The following is a 27,980-nucleotide window of genomic DNA, read 5'->3' as shown; positions in this document are numbered from 1 at the left end:
TATGATACATAAATCTGTGTAATTCCTTCCATCGTGTTTCCATACTTTGGTATCATTAAAAATTTTGCCTGAATCTTTCAATATGCAAAAAATTACACCTTGAGTCTTGAAATGGGCCATCAGTTCTTTCAGCTTGAAATATGCCGAATGTGTTCTTCCTTTTGTGTGGTCAAACTCCAGGTCTTGGTAAATTTTGTTAAGATACTCTACGTGTCTTCTCGAGCTGCCCTTGGACATTTTCCATTCTGCTCTTTTACTTCATCATTTCTTCCATTTCCTTTAGCTCGTCTGCATTCAAGCAGAAGTTTGAGAGTCTCTTCTGACACCCATATGGGCCTTTTCCTTGTTTCTTGTCTTTTCACAGATCCTCTGTTTTGATCCGGTGTGGTGCTCCGGATGTTATTCCAGAGCGCACCGGGTCTTCGGTCAGTAGTGGTCAATGAGTCGAATCTGGTTTTGAGTGTTCTCTGGATTCAGGTGGGATATCTTCAACGCTGCAATTTGGCTCTGTGGACTTGTTTTCATTTGCTTCACCTTCAACATGAGCTAGCATATGAGCATGGATGGGTCTGTTCCACAGTTGGCAGCTGGTCCTGGTTTGGCTGACGATACTGAGGTTCTCTCGTCTCTTCCCACATCAAATTGAGACATAGTCCCACATCAAATTGATTCCTTTGTATTCCACATGTGTACCGTAGTCCTTTACGTTGTTGAAGAAAAGGTGTTTTCAATAAGGATGGTGTTGGTCTTGGAAAATTCTATCACATGATCTCCAGCTTCTTGTGTCTCACAAAGGCCACACTTTCCAAGGACTGGTGTTTCACATTTATCTCCAGCTTCCACAGTCCAACCAGCAATAATCATCCACACATCCCGATTACCTGTTTGAGCATAGTCAGATGGAAGAAGGCGGTAAAAGTCTTCAATTCATCACAGCCGTTAGTGGATGGTGCATACATTTGAATAAGATTTGCATTAACTGGGCTTCCTTAAAGGCAGATAGATATTATCCTGTCACAGATAACATTGCACTTCAAGAAAATTCCCGTTGAAATTGTCATTCTTGGCACAGTAAACCATGCGATTACTGAACTCAAAATGGCCAATACCCGTCCATAGCACCAATACCTAGGACATCGATCTTTATGCATTCCATATGATTTTTTACAAATCCCAATTTTCCTAAATTTGGACTTCACATGCTCCATGTTCCCACGATTAAAGGGTTCTTACAGCTGTTTCTTCTCATTTTGAGTCATGACCCATCAGCAAATGAAGGTCTTACGTCTGTAAGGTCCATTCTACTCGGAAGAAGCAGCGCTTCTCTCGTCTTATTTTGAGCGCCTTCCAACCTGAAGAGCTCATCTCCTGGCATTGTCCCGGACAATGTTCTGCTGCCGTTCATAAGGCGTCAGAAATGGAGAGCCTAGCCTTTCTTCGTGTTCTGGTCTTGGTCTAGAAGCTCGGCTGAAACGTTCACTCTGGGTGAGCCTGCTGGTATCTGAAGTACTGGTGACATAGCTTCCAGCAGCCCAGCAGCTCACAAGCCACCACAGCATGACAAACTGACAGGTGAGAAGATTAACCATGGGGGTAGTAGTAAAGGTTTAAACCTTCCTGGACATAACCAGGCACCTTAGGGAATGAATGTCAGGGTGGAGGCTCGGAACCATAGTCTTGGGGGACACCAAGGTGAGTTGAAGAACATAGTCCATATTGTCTACATTTTGCTTTGGAATAAGTGACTGGGGTCTCAAAAGCTCACGAGCATCCATCTAAGGTACAACTATTGGTCTCTTCCTGGCCAGAGGAAAGAAGAGTGATGGAAATCAAAGACACATAGAAACATTTAGTCCAATGGATTAATGGGTCATACATCATCAGTTTCTACAACTTTGAAAACAGAACCAGGTGGTACCCAGCTACCACTACCAACTGCTCTGAAAATGATCACATTATAAGGTCTGTCTTGGACAGAGTGGGAGAAAATGTGGAGCAGAACTCAAAATAATAAAAGAAACCAAGCTTGCTGGCTGGATAGAGAGCCCAAGACTATGGTCCTTGTTCACCATTCATATCTGCACCTGAACTCACACCTGCAGCTCAGTTTTCAGCCAAACAGCAGGCAGATCTGTACGGGGAATAACACACTGGTGTGTGCACACTTTAGAGCAATTGACCGTTTGGAATCACACTCAAACTTAACTCATTGAGTCTTTGCTGACTTCTAGCGATCCTATCGCACAGTACAACTGCCCCTGTGGCATTCTGAGACTGTAACTTTTTACGGGAGTAGAAAGCCCTGTCTTTCTCCCATGGAATGGCTGGTGGCTTCAAACCGCTGACCTTGTGGTTAGCAGCCTATACCCACTATGCCACCAAGGCTCCTGGGATCAAGGAGGTGGCGTTTCCCCAAGGACAGAGTTGAGAAGGGTTAGGAAAGCAGGAGGAATGAATTCAGGAACCCAGGAAGGAAGTAGGATGTAGGCAGTTACATTGGAGGGATTGTAGAGAACCAGATGAAACAGAAAGTGCATGAGTCATTGAATGTAAAACTGATGAACTCCATAAACCTTCACCCAATTCACAATTCAAAGGGTTTTAAAACCTCAATCACAGTGCTTCTGGGACTTGACCACTTGGCTATGAAGTGTAGTCAGGATGTGACTCCTGACCATACGGTCCTTAGTCATAGACCCCAGGATGCCAACTTTTAAATCAGGCAACACTCTGCTATTTGGGGAAATCATTAAGCACATGCCCCTGGATCTTTGTGTAACCCTCAGGACAAAATGGCCCCCTCTTGGGCTCGCCTGGGAGTTGTCAGAGATACATACTAGTGAAATAGTAGGAACTTCAGTGTCATCTGAACTTAGGCCAGACTCAAAGCAGAGTCAGACCCTAGGTTTCCACAAGTCAAGGTCTTTAGACGTGCAGCTCTAATATTCACGGTTGATATGTAGCTGCTTTGACTTTAAATAGAGGCCGTATGAACCAGCGCTTCGCAGACTGCCCGTGTCCAGAGAATCCCACAGGGGTAGTGACCCCAATACCCACTGAGAGTTAATCTCCATCTTAGCACCTTCTTTAACACTCTGGTCTCTCCCTCTATCAGCTAAGCTCAGGAGCCCAGGGTTTTAGTTTTGCTCCCTTTGCACAACAGGTTGTCTCTCAGGAAGGTTGCCTGCACGATAGGCCCTTGTTGTGCCCTGACCACAAAAAAAGAAGAAGAAAGAAAGAAGGGTGAGAAAGAAAGAAAAGATATAGGTAAATGCCTGCACACAAGCACTGTAGGAGAATGTGCACTGCAGTATTATTTGTAATAGCCAAAGCCTGGAGATGGCATAAATGCCCATCCACGGGACCCTGATGCAATACATCATGCATACACGTTTATCGGAACACCAAGGAGCTATTAATATAAAAGACAGAAGCTCCAAATATACAAAATTGGGAAATATGTTCTGATACCATGGGACACAAACAAAAGAAGCAACAAAAAAGTTACAAAAGAGTGTGAGTCATATACTTTTGCTTGAGTGTAATATAACTATAATACACACACACACAGAGTTGTGCAAAACATAATGTCTGAGGCTTCCTCACAAACAGTGACTATTGGTTACCTCAGGGGACTGTGACTTGGGGAACAGGGCAGAGAAGTGTATTAACTTTAGCCGAAGAATTTGGTTCTCGGTCCCTGAGACACAATCTTTCCAAAACAAAACAAAGGTCAACCTTGGAATGGAAACATCTCTGTCAAAGACTCCAGACCAGAAGTGTATCTGAGGTGTACCTGAAGGGCATCACGGAGTGTCTAGTGCCTGCGGTGAGAGATCATTCAGCAAGTTCACACGGGTACTTTCCTGTCTGAGAGTCTCTGTGTGTAAAGGCTGATGGCGTGACCTGGCTCTGCTGATGAGGACAGAGAAGAAACTGGAAGATGACTTTGAGCACGTCAGAGACCAGTTTTCATCAGTGTTGGTGATGGTAAGGATCTCTGAACTTGCAGCAGGAAGCCTTGAATTATTGTGAGCAAGACCTGAAGTGTAGCTATCATGGAGACACCTAAGTTTGTAGCTACCATCAGGAATCTCGGCCTTCTTGGCAGTCTGGAGGACTGTGTCCTTGAACTTGACCTAGCTCCGAGTGGTGGCAGCATGAAGCGCTGCTGCTGGGCAGCTGGCCTTGGATCTGAACAGAGACGTGGAAAGCTCAGAGCCCTGATGGCCTTAGGGGTGATGAGCTGGACTGCTACCTGCTGCCTCGGCAGTTTGAAACCACCAGCTGCTGCTCCATGGGCGAAAGGGGAGGCCCTCTGCCCCATAGAGATCTACAGCCTCAGAACCTCCCCGGGCTGTTCTGCTCTGTCCTAGAGGCTTGCTAAGAGTCCAAATTGACTAGAGGGCAGGGCATTTGTTCTGTTCCAAGATGGAAACTTTTGTACTTTTTCGATGCCTTTCTGTGCTGTTTGAATTTTTCATAATGAACGCCTGGTGCTTTTATGTTTCAAACTACTTTAGAGAAAGAAACAAGAGGGAAGACAGATCTCACCAAGGTAAACGAAGTAGGGGGCGATGATGCTGCCCACTCGGGAGGCCATGGATGTGATGCCCACAGCCATGTTCCTGACCATGGTGGGGTAGAGCTCTGCCGTGAAGACATAGAGCATGGAGAAAGCCGAGGTAATCCCGAATTTCCCCAGCATCACCAGACCAATGGACCAAGCAGCGTAACCTGGAAAAGAGACAGAGCGTAAACAGAGGTGCATTTCAAGAGCTATACTTTCTTATAAGTTAGTTTTTTTTTAAAAAAAAAGAAACATTTTATAGGGGGCTCGTACACCTCTTATCACAATCCATACATCCATCCATTGTGTCAAGCACATTTGTACATTTGTTGCCATCATCATTCTCAAAACATTTGCTTTCTGCTTGAGTCCTCGGTATCAGCTCCTCATTTTCCCCCTCCCTCCCCATTCCCACCTCTTTCCTGAACCCCTAATAATTTACAAATTATTATTATTTTGTCATATCTTACACTGTTTGATGTCTCCTTTCACCCACTTTTCTGCTGTCCGTCCCCCAGGGAGGAAGTTATATGTAGATCCTTATAATCGGTTCCTCCTTTTCACCCCACCCTTCTCCGCCCTCCTGGCATCGCCACTCTCACCACTGGTCCTAAAGGGATCATCCACCCTGGATTCCCTGTGTTTCTAGTTCCTGTCTGTACCAGTGTACATCCTCTTGTCTAGCCAGATTTGTATGGAAGAACTAGGATCATGATAGTTGGGGGGTGGGGGAGAAGCACTTAGGAACTAGAGGAAAGTTGTGTGTTTCTTTCTTTTTTTTTAAGTTGTATGTTTCATTGTTGCTACAGTGCACCCTGATTGGCTCGTCTCATCCCCATGACCCTTCTGTAAGGGGATGTCCTGTTGTGTACAGATGGGTCTTGGGTCCCCACTCTGCACTCCCCCTCATTCACAATGATATGATATTTTATTCTTTGATGCCTGATACCTGATCCCTTCAACACCTCATGATCACACAGGCTGATGTGCTTCTTCCATGTGGGCTTTGTTGCTTCTGAGCTGGATGGCCGCTTGTTTACTTACCTTTAAGCCTTTAAGACTCCAGATGCTATATTTTTTGAGAGCTGGGCTCCATCAGCTTTCTTCACCACATTTGCTTATGCACCTGCTTTGTCTTCAGTGATCGTGTCAGGAAGGTCAGAATCACAGAGTGCCAGTTTATTAGAACAAAGTCATTTACGGCAGGTCCAATCCCATGGGTCATTCACAGTATCCCATGCCAAAGCAAACTGTAACCCTGAACCATTGCCTGGCTTTACCCCATGGGCTTCAGGCATTGAAGCGGGTTGCACAGTGGGGAAAAAAAATAACAAAGTGTTCTTGCATTGAGGAAGTACTTGAGTAGAGGCCCAATGTCTATCTGCTACCTTAATACTAAACCTATAAATATGTGCACATAGATCTATTTTCCCATCGTCATATATAAATATATTTATTTACATATGTACATGCCTGTATCTAGACCTCTATAAATGCCCTTTGCCTCCTAGTTCTTTCCTCTATTTCCTTTTACTTTCCTCTTGTCCCACTATCATGCTCAGGCTTCATTTGGGTTTCAGTAATTCCTCTTGGTTATATTGCCCTTGATCACGTCCTACCAGTAAGTTGCTTTCCTTATCCTTTTATACTTGCCTGAGGATGTTTTTATGAAGGCAAGACTATTTCCAAGATAGCACTTTCTCTTTAAATGCCCGTGTCTGGATCTAGACAAGGATGGAGAGTGAAGGACCGCTTTGCCCTTTGCTCGACTGTTATTCTAGATTACTTATGTGTTCAGTGACCTTTGTCTGTTTTTCTTTTACTTGGTAAAATGGTTTCATAGTAAGGTGTCAGCATTTAATGTAGTTAAGTTTAATCTCCAAAGAAAAGGACCATATGAGCCAGCAATACCATGCCTAGGTAGACACACACACACACACACACACACACACACACACACACACAAACCCACCCTAAAAGTGGAGACCCAAACAGATTCTTGTGTGCCAAAGTTCATCACAGCATTCTCCACACAAGCCAAATGGTGTGACACGCCAAGTGTCCATCAACAGATGAGTGGATAACAAAAATGCAGCACATATATACAATTGAGTGTTACTCCACCCTAAAGAAAAATAGAGTCCTGTCAGCAAGCTACAATATAGACGAGCCTGCGAAACATGCCGAGTGAGATAAGTCAGACATCAAAGGACAAATAGGGCGCAATTCCACTTCCATGAACTGTGGAGAACCGGCAAATGCGTAGAGATAGGTAATTAGTTGTTAGCGAGGGCATGGTAGGGCCAGCTATTGGGAAGCTTGACAAGTATTTTTAGCTGTTGAGAACATAGATTATTTGAAATATAAGCCCCCACCTAATTCATAATGGAAGGTTTATTTTAAAAGGGGGGGGACCACAACAATGAGATGCCATTTGTTTCCACTAAAGATGGTTATGCTTTGTTTTTTTAAAGGAAAGAATAGATGTTGGCAAGTTTGTGAGAAATTAGAACCCTTATCCATTGTTGATACTATAAAATGGCACAGACATTGTGGAAAATAGTTTAGAGGTTTTTCACAAAATGAAACATACAATTGCCATATAATCTAGCAATTCTTCCGCTACATAAAAACCCAAACAGCAAGCCCACTGCCCATGCACGGTGACCCTATTGGGCAGAGTATAGAACTGCCCATGTGAGTTTCCGAGATGGTAACTGTTTACAAGGGTAAAAAGTCAATCTTTTTCAAGCAGAGCAGCTGGTGGTTTCGAACTGCAGACCTTGTGGATCACAGCCCAAAGCATAATCACCGTTTCAACAGGGCTCCTCTACCAGGTATGCCCTGAAGGTTCTTCGCAGCATCTTTCACAAACCAAACATAGAAACAGCCCAACTGTCTATCAAAAGATGACTCAATCAACAAAATATATTCTATACACCCAGTGGAATATTACTCTGGCATAAAGAGAAACACAGCCCTGTGTGATGCTTCAATAGAGATGAACCTCGAAAACATTATGCAAGTGAAGTACAATGTGCAAGTCACGTACAAAGGACATCTATGATCCCACTTTTCTGAGCTACCGACAGTAAGCAAAAGCTTGTCAGGGAGGGAGGGAGGCAGGGAGAGTGTGCAGTTGGAGGGAGGGAGGAAGGGGTCCTTGCTTAGGGAGCACTGAGTTTTTGTTAGAAAGTTTAGAAATGGATAGTGGTGATGGTTGTATAACAAGATGATCATAATTCATGCCATGGAATGCAAAAATTGTCCAATGGAAAATGCTTTATTATATACATATTTACCACTGAGGTAGTTAGTTTATTGTGCCAACCTGGCCCATAAATAGATGTGGGGTTAATTGAAGGGCAGAGGGATAAATGGCTCAGTGGGCCTCGCCTTTCTAGTTCTCGGGTCTCTTGCTTTTTGATGGTCGGACCAGGGTGCAGCTGCCTTAGCCAGTTTCCTGCTTCAGCTGGCAAGGCTCCCTTCCTGCAAGACATCCCTGAGGAGAAGCCACATGGACCTACCCCAATGAAGCCCTGGGTGCTGGAGCACCCATGTGGAGACCCCTGCCAGCGCTGAGATGATTACACATTCACTGACTCAGCTTTCCTCCTGCAGTCGACATCATTGTGCCTATTTTGTGAGATGGGGGAGGACTTTGTGAATTGGTTTTGGACATATGGGTTAATGGGTTAATGTTGGACTTGTGAGCTTGGTCAGACTGGGTTGGGATGTTTTCTTGATGCGTACTTAACGTTTATATAAAACTCTCTCTTATACATGAGTTTCTGTGGATTTGTTTCTCTAAAGTACCCAGACTAACACAACCACAATGTAAATTTTCTGAATGGTTAAAATGGCAAGTGTCTGTTAGATACATGAGCATTTTACCATAATAAAATTTGGGCGGGGGGGGGGACAATAAAAGAGAAGAACCAATCCTTTCTATATTTTTCTTATTAAGAAATATATATTTCTCTGTATCTTACTATCTGGTGGTGTAATGGTTCCTCATTGGGCTGTGATTCACATGGTCATCAGTTTGAAACCACCAGCGGCTCCTCATGAGACCGGCTGGGCTTTCTACTCCCGCAGACAGTTACAGTCTCGGACATTCACAGGGGGTTGTTAGGAGTCGCCATGGACTCGATGGCAGCAGGTTTGGTTTGGGCTGACTACCTGTCAGGAATACAAAGGCCGTTCTCAGGTTACGAATGAGATTTATTCCTAAACGTGTCTTGTCCGATTTGTAGGACAGTCAGGCAGATGCCGGTGGTTCTTATTTCGCCTGACGTTAGCACAGCAAAGGAGGCCCTGGTGCTGCAGGGTCAGTGGTTCATGGGGAGTCAACCCCAAAAAGGGGGTTTTAGGATAAGGAAAAGATCAACTTTTTCAAAGAGCTACGCATGCAAGAAGTGAAGGTGCCGGTGATGAAGAACTTGCCGGGAGGGGCTGGTCCAATGGTTGCAAACTAAAGGCAAATTTACCTAAGATGGAAAGGCAATTTCCTGTCTCCCGGGGCTTCACTGTATTGACCACCATTTGTGTGATATCTAAATATTCATGGGTTAAAAATCGACTGTCATCAAGTCACTTGCAATTCACTGCAGCCCCATAGTTCCCAAGGCGGTGGAGCTTTCTGGGATCAGCCTCGGCTTTCTCCCATCCTTGATGCTAGCAGTCCAGCCCTTACCCAACATCGCCATTCCAAACCTCCAAACTAAACTCACTGCCAGTCAGCTGGTTCTGACTCATCATGACCCTGTAGGACAGGATAGAAGGGTCCCCTGGGAGTAGAGAGTCTCATCTCATCTTTCGACCCCCAGAGAGGACTGCTGACCTTGCCGAGTGCAGGCCCAGGTGTAGCCCACTGGCCCAAGGCATGGCAATGGGTGATTACCCTGGAGCCCTCGGGGACCACCAACGCTCACACTTGCATGTGTTGCTCAGACAAAATGCTTGCAGGTACTGAGAATCCAGGAGTCATAAAGGTGCCTCTGAGAAAGAGGTTTGAGGTTGTCATCCAGCCTTTCTGCCACAGAGCTGGCTGGAGAGCGACCCTTCCTCTTCAGTGGGTGAGGTTGATTTCCCCAGGGCTGATCCTTTCATTGAGGAAAGCTGTGTGAAATGCTCCATTGTCAACTCTCACTTGTCTAATCAGGTTGTGAGCGGTTGGTGAAACACAGGAGCCCTAGCGGCATAGCGGGTTACAAGGTGGGAGGTCAGCGGCTCAACATTACTCACTGCTCCGAGGCAGAGAGATGGGACTTACTGCCTCAGTCAAGATGTACAGCCCCAGAAACCCGCAGGATGACGTCTACCCTGTCCCACAGGGGAGCGATGAGTCAGAATCAACTCTGTGACAATGCCCTGAGTTGTTTCAGTGTGTGTGTGTGTATGTGTGTGTGTGTGTGTGTGTGATACAAAGGCTGCCGACACAGCAAAGAGTGAGGACTAAGTGGGTCTTTTAAGAAAATCTGCTACCCGACACAACCACTGAAGTCAAGGCGGGTGAACAAGCAAATGTGGTGAAGAAAGCTGATGGTGCCTGGCTATCAAAAGATATAGTGTCTGGGGTCTTAAAGGCTTGAAGATAAACAAGCAGCCATCTAGCTCAGAAGCAACAAAGCCCACATGGAAGGACACACCAGCCTGTGTGATCACGTGGTCCTGAAGGGATCAGTTATCAGGCATCAAAGAACAAAAAATCATATCATTGGGTGCACACCTCCATGATACGATCGCCAAGGACAAACGGGTGCATAAGCAAAAAGTGATAGTGTCTGGGGTCTTAAAGGCTTGAAGGTAAACAAGCGACCATCTAGCTCAGAAGCAACAAAGCCCACATGGAAGAAGCACACCAGCCTGTGTAATCCCGAGGTGTCAAAGGGATCAGGTATAAGGCATCATCAAAACAAAAAAAATCTTACCATAGTGAATGAAGGGGGAAGTGCAGAGTGGAGACCCAAAGCCCATTTGTTACCTGCTGGAGAGCCTCTCACAGAGGGGTCTAGGGAAGGAGATGGGTCAGACAGGGTGTGATGTAGCACCGATGAAGAATACAGCTTTCCTCCAGTTCCTAAATGCTTCCTTCCCCACAACTGCCATGATCGAATTCTACCTTGCAAGTCTGGATAGAGCAGAGGATGTACACTGGTGCAGATAGGAGCTGGAGGCACAGGGAATCCAGGGCGGGTGATCCCTTCAGAACCAGGGGTAATACTGGGAGTGTACAGGGTGAGTGGGTTGGAAAGAGGGAACCGATTACAAAGGTCTACATGTGACCTCCTACCTGGGGGACGGACAACCGAAAAGGGGGTGAAGGGAGACACCAGACAGGGCAAGATATGACAAAATTTAAAAATTTTAAGGGCTCATGAGGGAGGGGTTGTGGGGAGGGAGGGGTAATAAGAGGACTTGATACAAAGGGCTTAAGTGGAGAGCAAATGCTTTGAAAATGATGAGGGCAAAGAATGTACAGATGTGCTTTACACAATTGATGTATGTATATGTATGGATTGTGATAAGAGTTGTATGAGCCCCTAATAAAATGTTTTTTTTTAAGTTGTATGAGTTCCTAATAAAATGTTTTGTTTTTTTAAAAAAAAGAAAATCTGCTACCATATATGCAAATGTGCTTGATACCATGGATGCATGCATTGTTATAAGAGCCCCCAATATAATGACTTATTCAAAGCAAAACAAACAAACAAAAGGAACATCTGCTAAAATCGGTTAATCCATACCTGGAGGCACGGCTTGAATTAAGAGCAGCACCCCCCCTCCCAGGAACAGCACCCCTGCAATGATGTAACGCCGGGGCAGGGTCCGCAGGAGCAGCCACGCTGTGATGTATGCTGGGACTTCAACCAAGGCAGAGAGGAAGCAGTTCAGGAAGGCATCTCCATGTAGATTAGGTGCATTGAGAGACAGAGCAAAATAACCCACCGAAGTTAGCATCCTGAAAGGCAAGATAGAAAGGATTCAATTACAAAATGATCGCTTGAGTCACTCTAAAATTTCATGGACATTTTGTAGTCCTATAATAGCCACTGGTGACTTTACAGACGCATTGAAGTTCAAACAAGTTAAAAATTCTTACCCTCATGTCAAGTACTTAAGAGCCCCCTGTGGCTACCATATTGGACGGCACCTATATAAACCCTTTCCAGAGAGTTCTCTTGGACAGTGCTAGCCTAGGCAAACCAGTATTTGACAACGCCTGCCCTCGGGCCCAAACAGAAAGTACACTCACTGCCTTTGAGTCAGTGTCAATTCAAGGTGATCCTCTAGCACAGGTAGGACCTCCCTTGTGAGTATCTGAGACTGGGACTCTATGGGAGCAGAAAACACTGTCTCCCTGAGAGAGGCGGTGGTTTCAAACTGCTGATCTTTTAGATCACAGCTGAATGTGGAATCTCTATACCACCAGGCTCCCAGCTAGTTGAGATCAAATGTCAGCATTTCCTTTAGAGTTTGTACAGACTCACACCTCTAAAGCTGTTCTTTGAAGAAAGAATATCAATCTCATCAGTGGACAAAAACCCAAACTTCTGATTCTAAAACAATCACTTGAAAGAAATCCTAATTTAGTGAAACTCACTTTAGAGAAAGAAAAAAAAAAAAAAGAGAGTCTATAGTGCTTCAAAGCTGCACAGAGTGCAATCTCCATATCCCATCTTTACAGCTAACTCCCATCCAGAAGCTTCTCTGGAAAAAAAATAAAACTAGACACGATGCATGGGGCTTGCCTATTAATGACATGGCAGGAAAGCAACGAATGCTTGGGGAGGGTGGGTGGGAAGTCTTTAGAAACACAGCGTGTTTTTTTTAATACTGTATATGATACTAGGTTAAGGAGCCCTGGGGTGTAGTGGTTATGTGTTGGGCTGCGATCCACATGGTTGGCCGTTTGAAACCCCCAGAAACTCTGTAGGAGACAGACTGGACTTTCTACTCCGGTAAAGTTACAGTCTTGGAAACCCACAGGGGGTCGCCAAGAGGAGTCAGCACTGACTCGATGGCTGTGAGTGCGGGGGACTAACTTAAGGAGCCTGGTGGCACTGTGGTAAGTGCGGGCCTGCCAACTGCAGGGCTGACTGTTCAAACTGCTCCCATAAAGATTTACAGTCCCAGAAACCTATAGGTAGCAGGGGGTTAGGTGGGGGAGAACTGTTTTTCTGTGCAGGGAAATTTGGATATCTATAATTAACATAATTTTTGGGCCACCCAAAGTTATCAGCTCAAACATTAGCTTGCTATATTTGGTCAAAAATTTAACTCCTACCTAATGTGATGGCTGGAGCCTCTTCTCTTTGTCGAGGCATGTGCTGCTGTCTGGGATGGAGGAGTTTGCAGCACAATATGGCCAATATGCCCCACTCCAGCTCTATAGGTGGCAGTGGGTTTGGTTTTGGGTTTTAAAGCAGGTTGGTGAGTGTTCGTAGTGGCCCAGTGGTGAGAGCAGTCAGCTGCGTACCTCAAGCCTGGCAGTAAGGACCCACCAGCCACTCTATGGGAGAAAGATGGGGCCGTCTGTGTCGGTAAGCTTACAGCTCTGGAAAGACAAGGGTGGACTGGGGAGAGGTGGCAATTCTGCTCTGTCCTAAAGGTAACTGTGAGTTGGCATTGACTCAACGTCAATGTTTTTGCTGGTGGTGCTTACAGTAGACTGGACAGCCTAAGAGCTAAGCCCAACCCAGATAAGCATTGAAACTGGATAGCTGAAGGCATCTTCCTGCTTTTCACGTTTGGTGGCAAGCACAGGTTAGATAAACCTAGTGGCCAGTTTATTGTTGGCTCAGTAACACCATTCATTGCGTGTGCCCTAGTGAGATATGCTGACATGTAAGAACCCAGGAGGTCCGCCGTGAGGAAGGCAGTGTACCTAGGACACACCTGATTTATTCAGAGGCTGGACTCTGACATTGACTTCTTCTCATAGCAAAACAGGACAGACCTTCAGATAGGCCAGCTTGCACGGGGAGTTCTGACTCGCCTCTCTCTTTACGTGTGTCTGTGTGTGTGTGCGCGCGCTAGGAGCCCTGGTGGTGTAGAGGTTACTCGTTGGACTGCGGCAGCTCCGAGGGAGAAAGACAGGGCTTTCTACTCCAGTAAACAATTAGTCTTGAAAGGCCCCAAGAGGTCACTGAGGTAGCAATGCCTGGAAGGCAGTGAGGGTTTGAGATTGTATGCTGCGACCATGGGTAGGACAGCCCCTTTGTTTATTTGTTATCCTTTGCCTCATTTCTTGGCAGACACATGATCAAATCTGGGCTACAACATCAATTAGTTATCTCTGTGCCTTTGGTTTATTTGTTGATAGTAGGTTGGATAGCATTAGCACTAACTCCAAAAAAAAACCAAAACAAAACAAGCAATGAAAGTGTATTGAACTTGTTAGGCTGACAATAAAACAAACCAAGAAACCAGCAAGCCAAATCTACCGCCATTGACTCAACCTGGTCCCATAGGGCAGACTAGAGCACCTCCCTAGGGTTCCTAAGGCTATAAATATTTACAGAAATCTAACTACCATTCAGTTGATTTCAACTCATAGTGACCCTGTAGATCAAGTTTTATCTTTCTCATGTAGAGTGGCTGGTGATTTTGAACTCTTGACCTTGCAGTAAGCAGTCTGACTTGTAACCCACACTGCTAGCAGGGCTCCTTCAGCTTGCTACTCAAAAGGCTCTCAAGCTCATTCCATGAGTTGAGTCTGACTCAGAGCAACCCAACAGGGCAGGGTGGAACTGCCTTTTGTGGGTTTCTGAAGCAAGCACTTTTCATGGGAGTTGAAAGCCTCATTTTTTCTCTCTTGGAGCAGCCAGTGGTTTCAAACTGCAGACCTTGGGGCTGATAGCCCAAACTTGAATGCACAATGCCACCTGGGTTTTTTTCAGATATTAAAAGAATGCCCAAACCAAACTCACTGCCATTGAGTTGATTCTGACTCATACTGACGCTGTAGGACAGGGCAGAACTGCCCCTGTGTTACTGAAACAGTCATTCTTTATGGGAGTAGAAAGCCTTGTCTTCCTCCTGTGGAGGATCTGGTGGTCTCAAACCACTCACATAGCGGCTAGCAGCTCAACGCACAGCCAGTGTGATCTGAATTGATGTAAAGAGCCGTGGAGACTTACATCCAGGCAAGGAGCCTCGTGTGGTTGTAATTTCTGTGCTCGATTGCCAGGAAGCGGGCGGGGAGTGAGCATCTGCACTACAGGGACCGGGGACATCACTAGTCTTAGAATTCTGTAGCCTCAGGAGTAGAGGGACCTTTTCTCAGGGCCCACAGAACTGCAGACGTACATGAGGCACCCTCTCCACCATCGTGGGCATGCTCGTGTCCACAGTATGCTCTCACCCTCCGGCACTCCGTGGGACATTACTCTGTGGAGATCCAAAGCGTTTCTGTGGGCTAATTTTCAGAAGCACCCCACCGGACTCTTCCTTCCTGATCTGCCTTAACCTCGGTGCTCTGCTGCAATCTGTCCCCCATGGTGGCCCTGCTGGTATTTTAGAAAAACAGGGACCCAGCCTTGGGCATCACAGCAATACACAGCTCACCGCAGTGTGACAGCCGGACAGAGGGGAGATGGGGTAGCTCAGATCTCGCCCGGACGTCTCCTCTGAACCCCAGAAGTTGCATGCTTCTGCGCTGTGTGCTTGCATTTCTTGGCACCGTATTACTTACCACAACAACAAAGACATAATGGTTATAGTGGCAATGTTCCGAGTCCTGAACAGGTCCAGAATGAATGCTTTCTGCTGTTTCAGAGGGTTTAGCTCCTGTAGCTAAAATAATGGAAACAGCCATGAGATTAAGAGGTAGTCAATGGGGAAATGTGTGTATGGAACCCTTTCTTTGCCTTGCATAAGCTTAAAAGTCTGGAATGAAAACATCTGCCATTGATTTTGGTGGCACTCTCAGGCAAACATTGCACTGTTAACCACAGGGTGGGTGGTTCAAAACCCACCAGCCTCACCGTGGGAGAAAGTTGAGGCTATCTGTTCTTGTGAAGATTTACAGTCTCCAAAACGTTACAGAGGGGTCTCTGTGTGTTGGGATCAAGTCTACGGCAGTGGGTTCGAGTACCCCAACCTGTCTGTCAGCAGCCGAATGCTTAACCATCGTGCCGAGAGAGAGAAGATCTGGCAGTATGCTCCTCATGGAGGCCGCCCTCAGGGCCAGGTCTACTCTGTTATCTAAGGTCATTGTGCCTTGGATTCCTGCCCCTCTCCCCCACTCCCCCCGCCATCCCTGCAGCCCACCACCACAGCAATGTCTATCTACGCGATACTTACTTTAACACTGTAAAACACATTCACCCATTTTAGGCAGAAGTCTTTGAACGATACATCACTAGCTGCATTGCCTCCTTACGGAAAGCCAGACTGTCACACATAGCCGTGTCCGGACTCACATGACTCACGGTTATCCCTCTGGATGGCTTTTATCTGTCTAGCTATTCAGGGACCAGTAGGGACTTGTTACACTTAATAAAGAGGAGCCCTCGTGGTGCAATTCGCTGTGTGTTGAGGTGCTCATGGCAAGGTGAGCTGCTTGATACCGCCAGCTGCTCTGCAGACCAAAGATCAAGCTTTCTACTCTCATAAAGATGCAGTCTGGGAACTCCAAAGAAGCAGTTCTGCCCTGTCCTATAGGGTCGCGAAGAGTCAGCATGGACCGGCTGGCAGGGAGTTTGAGTGTAATAAGACCACAGAGCCCCCCAGACTGCCTTCAGGCCTGGTATGCTTTTATTGATTTATTTTTTCTTGTTGTCATGTCTTAGCATCAGAACAGACTTGGGTTAACTGAGAGACCTTGGGCAAGTCTTTATTTATCCTCTTTGAGCCTAGGTTCACTCCTTTTGGAAATGGGTACAATCAGCAGGAGCTGAGAAAACACACCGAGATGGGGTTCACAATGAGCACCGCACTTGGACAGTCGTAAACGCACAGGACACATTTACTCCCGTAACCCAACGACTGAGGACAAGATGCCAGCCTTCAGCGACTAGGGGCCGTTTCTGACTGCTGTCCCACGGCATCTCAACTTGGCATTTGTCAATGTTAATTTGCCGTGAGTCAGGAATCTAGCTAAGCCCGCTTATGAGCATGGGAAGGGAAATACAATGACAAGGCTCCTGGGCAGCGGGGAAGCCCGTGGGGGAGCAAGTACAAGGTTTTGCAGCCCAGGGGAAGCTTGATGAAGGAGGCGGCTTTGTTGGGCTAGAAGGGGGGGGGGCGTCAGACCTGATGTTGCTGTGGCTGCTTCCCTTCCAGAATAGCTAGAGACCTCAGCACACATCTCACGGCCAGCCTGGCCGTCCCCCGACACAGGACGTGCGGGGGTGCTGCTGCGGGGTCCATTCTAACCCCTCTGGGCTCTCTGGGTCTGAGGAGTACCGCCCCCAGAGAGTGGGCCGATGGTTATCTTTATTGGGGGAGGGGCAAAGCCCCAGGTCTTGCCTCCCTGCAGAACAGCTGGAGGATCCGAACCGCTGACCTCAGTTCGCAGCTGAGCGGTTAATCATTTTGTCACCAGGGCTCTGGAGGCATAACGGTGATACTACAGCACAGCAAGGCCACAGCACAAACAAGGGGAACTCGAAGCCCTTCTGGAGGGTTCCCAGAGCAGTGAGCACACACAGGCAGGCCCTGCCGCTCCAGCTCCAGCTCCAGCTCCAGCTTCGGCCCTAGAGCGCAGGTTAGAATTCAGACATCAGGTGTGTCCACCTGGGCCTTCTGAAGCGGAACCGTTCCTGGGGCTCAGAAGCCTGGAGCCTGTGTTTTTGAAGTTCCCTGGGTGGCTGTGAAAGGTAAGCAGCCAGCTATCCTTGTATAAGTGGTCGTCACTGGCTTGCGAGGCGCCACCAGCACATGACTGGACCGAGGCACCATGCAGACTGAAGGTGCTTCCGGGGCAAAGCCAGAGATGCACCGAGGACTTTCCAAGGGGACGCTACTCTGAATTTTCTCCCACCCGAGGGAGCGCCACCGTTCCTGACATGGGGCATGGCAGGCGAAAGGGCACAGGCTTCACAAAAGGGTAGATACTTCAGAGTCCCATGACTATGGCGCAGGCGGTGCACAGAGCTCATCAGTGGTTATGGGGGTGGGGGTGGGGGGAAGGAGGCAGGGTGGGGTTGTCGCCCCGGGCCGGGAGTTCCTGTCACTGGCGGCGGGATGGCTTGCTAAAGGAGGGTGGTCGTGTCTGCGCACCAGCCTGAATGCAATCCATCCCACTAGGTTGTGCTGGGGAAAAATGGTAGAATTGGCAAATGATTTGTCATACAAATTTTCGCAACCATTTTTTCCTCCCCAAAGCGGAATCCATCACCGTCTTTAGGAACAGGTGCTGTACTTCGGAACAGAGTTCCAAAGCCCAGCTTCTGAGCTGGGTGATCCTGGCAGCTTCTCCTCGGTGCCTCCTTTTCTCCCCCGAAACACGCGGGGCTGATGGCAGTACAGCGCACCAGCTGGGCAGCAAGCAGTCACGTGTGCTGGCAGAAGCCTGGTGGGTTCTGTGGGGGGTTGTTTGAGTAGGAACTGGGCGGAGGCTTACGGAGCATCTCACTTTCCCATTTATCGCCTAGATGGAAATCCCCACAATGCATGGTCCTATATCCCACTCCTTCCTGGTGTTTCCTGTTTCCCGTGGGAACTTTGTCCTTGGGTCAATGCTGCCTTTTGGATCCCACATGATCGATTGTTTTAAGGTCTCAGTACCTCCCTAGTGTTAGTCCTCTTCTGGACCTATTGTTCGACTGACAATTGAGTCGTGGGGGGTTGTTAATTTCAGACAGGAAGGGTGACTAAGGACCAGAGTCTCAGGTTTGACCAGTGTCTATCTGACTGGTTAGGTTTAATCTTTTTAAAAAAATGATATTAAGCTTTATTCTATACCTTTTCTCCTATTCTGTCCAGGACCTTCTAATGTGATCCCTTCGATAGCAGCTGGGTATGAATGCTGGGCACTATCTAGTTCTTCTGGTCTCAGGGTAACAGAGGGCTGACGTTCATGTGGTCCATTAGTCCAATGGCCTGTTTCCAAGAAGCATGTGTTTTGACACTGGACTTTGCTTGTATTCATCCATCATCCCATTTTTTACGATTGTTGTTATCCACGTCGGTCTGGACTCTACGACTAGACACCCCCCCAAGAAGAAGCCACATGGACCAGCCCTGATGCAGCCCTGGGTGCTGGAGCAGCCGTGTGGAGACCACTGCCTGCACTGAGATGCTTACCCATGCACTGACTCGGCTTTCCTCTTGCAGTTGGCGTCATAGTGTGTGTTTTGAGATGGAGGAGGACTTTGTGGATTGGTGTCGGACATATGAGCTAATGTTGAACTTGACCTTTATATAAAACTCTCGTGTACATGAGTTTCTCTGGATTTGTTTCTCTAAAGTACCCAGACTAACACAGGTATTAAAATGAGTGGAGGAGCTGGACCAAGTAAAAAGACAAAAACATATCACTTTCATATGGAATGGAGATTTTTGACACTACAAGCCGACATTCAGATGAAGTCCAGCGCTCAAGCACAGTTCTGGAACTTACTCGCAGAGGGAAAGTACCCAAACGTGAGAAAATGTGCTACCTCCGTGACTGCATTATTCGGCTTTACTTATTGATGTGAGTCAGCCTTTTCCCACATAAAGATCATTAAGTCCAAGTCCCGTTCCGCCATGACTGATGATCATTTGGAATGTGTTTGAGGCTGGCTGTCAGCAGCTACTATCCAGATTATGCATCCCTGGCTCATTCCATTCAGTGCAAGTCATCAGAGTAAACTCAGGTCATGACAAAAAATGTACACAGTTCATTGTGTTGTGTTCTGCAATATGGACTCGTGCAGTTATGCAAGGTACATAAACATACATTGTACATATAAAGAATTCTCAAGGCCTTTATGGATAAATGTAAATAAAATAAATATGTTTTGCATTTTTGTAGTTGGTAGATCATTTTGACTTGGTCACTTTATAAGTAGTTCCCATGCTGAAAAAATGTGAGCACCCCTGAGCTGGGTGAAGTTGGTTGTCCTCCCTGGTTTCTAGATTTGTCCAGGCATGACCTGGGCACCTTGTTCTCTCTTTCTCTGAGCCACTGGGCACTGTCCACTGAATACTAGGCACGCACTCCCCGATGCTGCCAATTCTCCTTTCATCTGATGCTCCTGCCTCTCAGTTACATTCCACACTCCTGGAGGGCAAGCGCCCAATTGCCTGGCACACTGCATGTCCTTGTGGCTGTCAGCAGGTGAAGCTGTCCCCCCGCCCCACCCCCTTCCCGGAATACCAGCTCCCCTCTATGCCCACCTCTCTGCAGGATGACTCCTCAGGCTGTTCGCCCTTAAAGATCTACAAAGGGCGCACAGCAAGAGTCAGCCCGCACACAGCTTCCTCAGCAGGCTCTGGCAAGAGCCAGGGTTTAACGAGGAGCCTGTGTGTGCATTAGCCCTCAAACGTATCCGCACCCCCCCCACACCCCCACTTAATCTGGACACTTAGAAAACCCCCGGTCTGTAGCTACATCAAGGGCATGGAACAGTATCAATATGAAATTGGAGGTAAGGACGCAAAATTAACCAATCCTTCATGAGTATTCACTACATGCTAAAGAAGCCCTCGTGGCATGGCCAGGTAAGTATTGACCTGCTCGTCACAAGGACCTTGGTTCAAGCCCACCAGCCACTCCCTGGGATAAAGATGAGGGTGTCTGCTCCCATCAAAATGTACAACCTCAGAAACCCCACGTAAGCTGTCCAGGAGTCCAATTCAGCTGTAGGTTTGGATGTTACCATGTTTCCAAGGGATGCCGTTTCCAAGCATTATTGGATTCAATTCGTGCACAGCCCTTTCTGGGGGCTTCTGCCTTAGAACTTAGTCACCAGTGTGTCCCTAAGACCTAGTGCAGGGCCTGGCACAGAGCAAGCACCCAGGAATACTGAATTAAGTGAAATTTCCTAAAACACCGGAATGCCTAGGCGATTTCATGAGGAAATATGAGCAAATGCGTACCTCCGTGGGGTCAAATATCACCATGGGGGGCGTGATGTTGTTCATGGCTGCCGCTTTCCTTACAATCTCTTCAGCCTCCTTAAATCTTCTCTGGGATATCAGCCACCGGGGAGATTCAGGAATAATCCTAAAACAGATGTCCAGTGGTTGGTCACTTTTCCCAAGAGCTAGGGGTGATGCAATTAATAGTAAATTGCTCCCCTGCCCCCTCCCCCCCCCAGCAGATAATTTTAATATTTCAAAATTCTAGTGTGTAAGAGTTATTGTTTTGTTTTCTTAAGAAAACTTCAGGGCAAAAGGTGTCCTCATAAATAAGCAAAGGTTTTCAAAGTCCTGGCTAAGGCTCCAGACTGGTCCTCCATGGCACTTGAGGCCAAGCCATATGGGGACACAGGAGCTGTGGGTATTTAAACCCGGACATCTAGGAAAAGGCCATTTGGGACTCTGGGACACTGTGGCCCATCCAAGAGCAATGCAGCCTGCTGGACAGTAAGGGCCCCCAGAGAAGGGGTTGTGTTTCAGGAGGTGTAGCTTAGAAGAATTCCGGATCCCCTTGCTGGTGATTTGCCAGGGTGTCGGGTGCAGGCTGCTCAGGGCATGTGTGTCCCTCTAGTGTTAGCTATAGGCAGCCAAGAAGGAGAGCCCCATTTCCCCCTGGGAGCATCCCCACAGCTTTCAGTGGACTCCCAGGTCAGTGAGCACCCAAGCCTTTTTTTGAGAGACAAGCTGAAGCTGTCTTTTTTTGCTTTGTCTTCATGTCTAGAAACGTAATATTTTTTGTGATCACACCCCTCAGCTACGCCTTTGCTGGTTTTCATTTCTCCGAATCTTAGCCACTCTTCTGGCAGCTTGTTCTCCCTCCCCTGCTCCAAGGTGCGTAGTTACTCTAGACAGTGAATCGCCAGGTGCGGTCCCGGGGGACCTCTGTAACGAAGAGGCCCACCCAAGGCCTCACTCGGGATGACCTCACGGCCCAACACAACGGTCTCAAATGACCAGCCCAGAGCTCCCTGCCCCAGCTGACTAGCACCTGGGTTGAAAAATGAGCCCCTGGTTCCATTTGTGTGGTCCCTGTCAGACCTGTGATGATGCTGGGGCCACTTGCCTTCAGGAACCAGAGCTGCAGCGCCCTTTATCCGTGCTGCCCAACACTAGGCCCAAGCCACCCATGTCACCGGAGCGCTTGCTGAGGAAAAGGGTCTTCAAATGCATTGAATGCTAATTAACTAGAAAGAGAAGCGGGTAGCCAGTGGCAGCTATAGCTGGTACAGGATTAGAGGCCTTATTGCGAAGCTTCTGCATCCTTCACGGACAATTCTCCTTCCGAGCCACAGCGCCCCCCAGCGAGGTTACACTCCGAGGTAGTCTGCTACCTTCTCTAGGGGCTCTGTAGCCCATCGTCGGCCCGAGACCCTCTGTACAGGTGTGTGGAATCACCTGGAAGATGCAGCATTTCTTTCTTCACCCCTACACATGTACTCCATCCACACCTGCGGCGACTCCCGGCCAAGCCTTTTAAAAGGAGATTAGAGCGTGCAAAACCCAAACCCCAACCGAACAATACCTTAGTCTCCTATGGAGACGTTGGATAGATTTTCCTCGTAGGGAGAACTCTGGAATCACTGCTTTGCCTCATTATGATTTTGAGGGGCCCAAGTCTCAAGTCGAGCTGATCAGTTCAGAAGGCAATGAGGTCGCGCACACTATAGGCGCTCTGCAGGCTATATATCTAGTCTAATTCAAATTAAATGGGCATGCAGGGGCTTGCTGGAACGTTCCTGATCAAGCAGCCAAGAGGACAGCAACGCAAAGCATCCCCTCACCATCCCGGCCCACCTGGGCTGCATGGGCATCGCTTTGGGAAGTCTGACCCTCACAGACAAGATGCTTAGAAGAATGCAGTTTTGTTTGTAGAGGAGACCGGAAGCCTGCCCTGGTTAAACTTGCAAGACAAACACTGTGCTTGCAAGTGCTGGCCTTGGGCTGCCCTCTGCTGGGGAAACCCCATGGCGGGGGGGGGGCGTCGGCAAGAAGAACTCTCTTTAGGGCCAGATTGAGGCAGTGCCTGGTGGACAGGGTCTTTTCTGCTGGAAATTCAGAAGCTGACCTATCAGAATTATTTCTTGCTGTGATATTTGGCCTTAAGGCAAACATCCAAGCCCTACCAATCAAGATTCCTTCCAATCTCTGAACGGTCAGTCAGTGTGTGGCAATATTCGCTCTATCATAACATAAGGGGCCCAACGAGTGTAGTGTGCTGGTTGAGTTGAGCTGCTAACTACAAGGTCAGCAGTCCGAATCCCCCAGCGGCCCCAGGGGAGGAAGATGAGGCTGTAAAGATGCCTGGCCTCAGGAACCCAAGGCAGCAGTCCTACCCTGTCCTATAAGGTCGCTGCGACTCAGAATCTACTGGATGGAAGTGAGTTTGGTTTGTTTTATTTTTGTCTATTTGTTTTGTGTTATAGTATGGCTGGGTCAGTGCATTAAAAACTATTAATCTCTTGGGCTATAAGAAAACCCAACATATAAAACCCTGTGTTATAGTGGGTTATGCTTTGGACTGCCAACCAGCCCAAACTCCTCGGGAGAAAGACGAGGCCATCTACTCCCGGGGGAGTTACAGCCTCGGGACTACACAGAGGCAGTTCTAATCTGTGCTACAGGGTCTCTGGGAGTCGGAAGGAATGACAATGGGTTAGGGCTAAATTGTCCAGCAGAGCTAGGGAACAAAGATGATTAGAGTCACCCATCAAAAGAGGCAGAAGTTAACCGTGAAATAATCTTGTCTGGTATCTTGGGAGACCCTCTGGCCGCCATCTTTTCCACGACCTGGCTGTCAGGAGGCTTGTGGAGAGAGGGCGTGATGACTGTGGCCCTGATCAGAAATCTAGGATGTTTCTTTGGAGGCAAAGCTGGGCAGATAGGGTGTGACAGGCCAGGAGTAGTTAGCACAAGCTTTCCTGACCCTCTGACTGGGTTCTGGAAGACACCTCCAAACCGGAATAATGTCTGTCCTTTAATATACTCTGCTTTGAATTCCAGGGAAGTAAGAAAGAGAAAGCTGTGTTCTCGGCTCCACTCCTACCAGGGATTCACACAGGGAGCCCCACAGCAGCCTTAGGGTCTCGGAGGTCATACCAAGGCAACAGCATGGGTGGGCCAACCTGCGCCAGCTGGTCAAACCAAGGCCACCCGTCAAGTCCCAGGGCTATGTCATAGCTGCCTGGCAATTTCCAGGCAGGATGTAACTTAAAGGACAGGGCAACCATGAGCTCTGGTCCAAACTGTGTTCTACAAAAGTGGCCGAAGGGCCTTGCATTGTAGACAAGCAGAGGGAGGTGGAGCAGCTCCGTGAGGCTGTACTGCTGAAAGAGGTGCTTCTGACATCATAAAGCCAAGCCCCAAATAAAAATAAGGAATCAGGCTTACCAATGGAGAGATTCCCCCTTTCTCTTGCTTACATTAAAAAAAGAAGAAGGGAAGAAAAGAAAAGGGAGACCTTCCCCCAAAGGGGCTACGGCTAGGACATTATTGCTTTTTTCTCTTACCTGAATCTCCCAGATAAAGGTACCAACATCTCCAGACTCTCATGCTAGTCCCATAACTTGACACATCAAAACTGAGTCGGGGACTGCGGGTGAAGAGACAGTGCATTCCCCTAACAACTCATTGCGCAAAAGTCTTTCTGTGGCTCCTCAAGGCACACCTAACGTGACTGGGAAGCGTGAGGAAATCACATTAGTTTGGAATCATAAGGAGAACAAGACGCCCCCGAGAGGGAAAGACGTGTCGAAAGAGCGGAGGGTGAAGCTGAAGACAACGCAGGCCAACAATACCATCTCCACGCACCACCCCCACCCCCCGCCAGCTTCCTTCAGAAAGAGGAAGGGGGTGTCTAGGCGGGCACTGGGTGTCCCGAGAACAGGCCATGGAGAGTCAAATCCCAGGGCACAGGCCCTCCCGGAACCAGGCAAAAGCTCTTTGGGCTCCAAGGACCCTGGCCGCAACAAGTCCCGGTGGAGATGGGAAGCCCACGCTGGGGTCAGCCCCGGGCTCTGGGCCCCAGGTGAGCTGGCCGGCAGCGAGGGCCTGTGTGGGATCATTCGCACTCACCACCACAGCGGGACGCACAGCACCCCCGGCACCGTCAGCGCCAGCAGCAGCATCCGCCAGTCTCGGATGAAGTAAGCAAACAGCGGCAGCAGCATGTAGCCGACTGCAAAGAATACGCACACTCCTAACGTGGAGAACAGAATACGAACTGACTTGCCAAGAATTTCTGTTCCTGTTCAAAACAAGGGAGGAGTATTAGCATGTTTCGCTCACTTCATGATCGCGTTCCACATTATTACCTCAAACTGTACCCACTTAGGAAACAGGAAAAGGCATCATCGGCCTCACGACTCCGAGCGCAAGGGGTGCGGGGCGGGGGGCTCAGGGGGAGGAAGGTGGCAAGTGAGTCAAGACTCAGCACCTGAGAAAAGGAAGGGTCCTGGGGTGAGGTTTTACAGGAGTCCTAGGTTTGTTTCTGAGAGGGAAGCCCATGCTTTAGATATCCGCCGGGCCCAGAGGGATCTCTTCGGGGAAGGCCGGAGTTCCAAGATCCATGGCCCAGCCTGAGGCGCAGAGAGGAGGCGGGCAGTGGCTGTTGTGAATGGGGCTGCGTGGGTCACGGTCCTTTTTGGCTTTCTCCACAATCCTCAGCTGTACAAACAGCCATCGGTCCACTGGGAAACAGTGGAAAGTTCGGTTTCTGAGACCTTGTAATGACAGACAGACACCCTTCCTCTCCCTTGAGCTCGGGAGAATTACACATAGGAACTAGGTAGGCCTGGGGTGCACAGAGCAGGCGCCCAGCAAACCAGGACTGAATGTGTCTGCAGCCCCAAGGTGCTTGGAGACCGGCCCTCAGGCGATCATTGTCCAGGCGGGCCAGCAGAGGGCAGCGGTGGAGCTGGCCAGGAGCCGCAGGCACCCAGGAACTCAGGGGAGCTTTCCCTGAACACCGCAAAACTGCTCATTTGTGTGGGGTGGGGGGTGGGGGGAACCGTAGGCACTGGGCTCTCCTGCCGCACTGGGTCCCCTTGGTTCAGAGAGGTTGGAGCTCCTGGCTTGAGATGTTAGAGGCCAGGAATGAGCTCCTTGTTGAGTGGCACTGAGCATCAGGACGTTCCGCCGGCTCCTTTCTTGGCCCTCCACCCTGGAACAGGGGCGAGGTTGTGCCTTTTGTTTGGGATCTGGAGAAGCAGCAGCCTAGAAAACAGGACGCAGATCACTCCACGGTCATCCGTGCCTGGCTTTCAGGAGGGATTGTGGTCAGTCTTGATGATATGATTCGAGCAGGCTGATGGCCTGGACACAGGCCCAGAGTCTAAGGGTTGATTTCAGAGACCTATCAAAGTGACCACTTCAGCTGGCTTCACATCACCGCCTCGGCTGGAACCCATGAAGATGTCAGCTTTGGAAGCCCTATGGGACAGTTCTCCTTGTCCTATAGGTTCACTAGGAGTCAGCATAGATGGTAACAGGTTTGAGGGCTCTTTTCCTTGGCTGCTGTTCTGACCCCACTCACGATCTCCCTACTATTCTAGACCACGTACTCCATCCCCAGGCCCTGGCTTCTGAGCCCTTTGGCTGTGATTACCACGGCATGGGAATGGACAGGGGAGCCTCGGGGTGAAGCGGCCAAGAACTGAGCCAAGGGAGGTCCCTGTGCCTCCTTGGTAAGAGAAGACAGAGAAGTCACGCCCTTGGGCTTCCTCTCGAAGCCTGTGCCTCACACCAGAACAGAGGGGTCCTAACTTTGGGGAGGATGGAGGCCCTGTGGGGCTGGCTTCCTCTCTGCCTTCCTGGGGAATTGCAGGGGTGGCATGAACCCAGAGAGCCTCGTTAGCACTGCTTCTGGCACTCTGGCTTTTAGACCCCCGTCTTTCCTTAAACACCACCACCATCTTCACAGCCAGTGTCATTTTGAGAAAGCTCCTTAAGGCAGGCTCAAAGGGCCATTTTCATACATGATTTCTCTGAAATCGCCAGAACAATTATATAAGGAATCTTATCATTCCTAGTTTACACACAACAGTTAAAATCTTTTTTTAAATGTTAAAGTAAATGGCCTAAGGCCAGATAATAAGCGAGGGGACCTGGTGGCGTAATGGGTTACTCACTGGGCTGCTGATCACAAGATCAGTAGTCTGAAACCACCAGCTGCTCTGTGGGGGAAAGATGAGGCTTCCTATTTCCATAAAGAGGTACCGTCTCAGAAATTCACAGGGGGCGGTTCTGGATTGAATCATGGTGTAGTCAGGATTCAAGCTGGCTGTTTGACCTATAGATGCCTGGTACCTTCCATGGGGAAGAACCTCCCCCAAAGCCTTGGCCCTACAGCGGTCCTTGGACGGAGATTCTAATGGCAACGTCATGTACAGGAAACAGGCGAGACCTATCCTCCTCTAGAAGTGAGGTTTGGGTTTTTTTCTCTTCCTGGGAGGGTCCTTGAACCAACTACCGGCCACCCAGGCTGCTCTGAGGAAAAGCACGAGTCCTGGTTCTTCAGCCCAAAGCAGACCTTTTGTGGCCGCGTCCGCGTACACATCTGGCACCGAGACAGAGGACAGCGGTGCCTCCTGGCTCTGCCCGTCCCAGCCTTTTGCACTTGGCTCCAGTTGGTCCCAGGCTGGTGAGACCTCCGAGTGTCCTCTTGAAGCGTCACTCTGAACCGGGAACATGTCCGGGTCAGCTCAGTCTACATCAGCTCTGGAAGGGTTTGCTCCCCACCTGCCACCCGTTCATGTGGGTAATGTCGCCCCGCGGGCCAGGCTCACTTCCGCGGGAGAACAGGGCTTGTCTTTGGTCGTCAGTGCAAGCAGTGACGAGGCCCTTTGCACCAGGCCACCGGAGCCCTGCAGCAGAGCCAGCCCAAGGAGCCAGCCTGGGGTGCAGTGGCCAGGATGTGGCGTGGAACCAGGTGGGGGAGGCACTGGCGGGGGTGCCCCAGGGAGCCTGGGCGCCTGGATGTTGACTTGCTGCGAGCATCACTTTGAGGAAGTGCAGTCTTGTGGGGGGTTGGGGGGTTGTTTATTTTATGATTCAAGTGAAAGTTTACCAAACAAACCGGTTTTTCCATTCAAGAATCCCCACACGTTGATTTTATTTTGTGCCACTGACTGTCACCACACTGTCAGAGCACTCTCCTCACTTCCCCTTTGTCCTCCTTTCCTGGCCCTTTGACCTGTGTGGCTGACTTCGAAGGCGGGCATACGTCCCTGGGGTTACCGCTTAGCTTCTAGGCCTATCATTGGGCTGAAAGTCAGTCTCTTCCTGTGTGAGTCCTCCTTCCTGGGGTGCCTGGGTGAGCACTGTGGTGACACGCCCA

At 48.7% G+C, this 27,980-nt stretch overlaps 1 protein-coding gene and 1 non-coding gene across 2 annotated transcripts in view; one reads left to right on the top strand and one right to left on the bottom strand.

Moving 5' to 3' along the window:
• The window catches only part of SLC22A4 (solute carrier family 22 member 4), a 56,791-nt gene that overhangs the window by 5,495 nt on the left and 23,316 nt on the right, over window positions 1-27,980 (bottom strand). Inside the window, exons 4-8 of the mRNA XM_075541522.1 lie at window positions 24,719-24,890; window positions 20,606-20,732; window positions 15,270-15,370; window positions 11,320-11,534; window positions 4,555-4,737 (exon numbers count right to left, since the gene is read on the bottom strand). Coding sequence (XP_075397637.1) covers window positions 4,555-4,737; window positions 11,320-11,534; window positions 15,270-15,370; window positions 20,606-20,732; window positions 24,719-24,890 — 798 coding nt within the window. The remainder of the gene's footprint in view (window positions 1-4,554; window positions 4,738-11,319; window positions 11,535-15,269; window positions 15,371-20,605; window positions 20,733-24,718; window positions 24,891-27,980) is intronic.
• Window positions 5,758-5,887, top strand: LOC142442198 (small nucleolar RNA SNORA42/SNORA80 family). The gene has a single exon (XR_012783426.1). It is a non-coding gene; the product is annotated as a small nucleolar RNA SNORA42/SNORA80 family (small nucleolar RNA).

This window comes from Tenrec ecaudatus, chromosome 2 (genome assembly GCF_050624435.1).
Source record: "Tenrec ecaudatus isolate mTenEca1 chromosome 2, mTenEca1.hap1, whole genome shotgun sequence".
In the NCBI taxonomy this organism is placed as follows: domain Eukaryota; kingdom Metazoa; phylum Chordata; class Mammalia; order Afrosoricida; family Tenrecidae; genus Tenrec; species Tenrec ecaudatus.
Note: the sequence above shows the minus strand (reverse complement) of the source record. Positions and strands in the feature narration are given on the sequence as shown.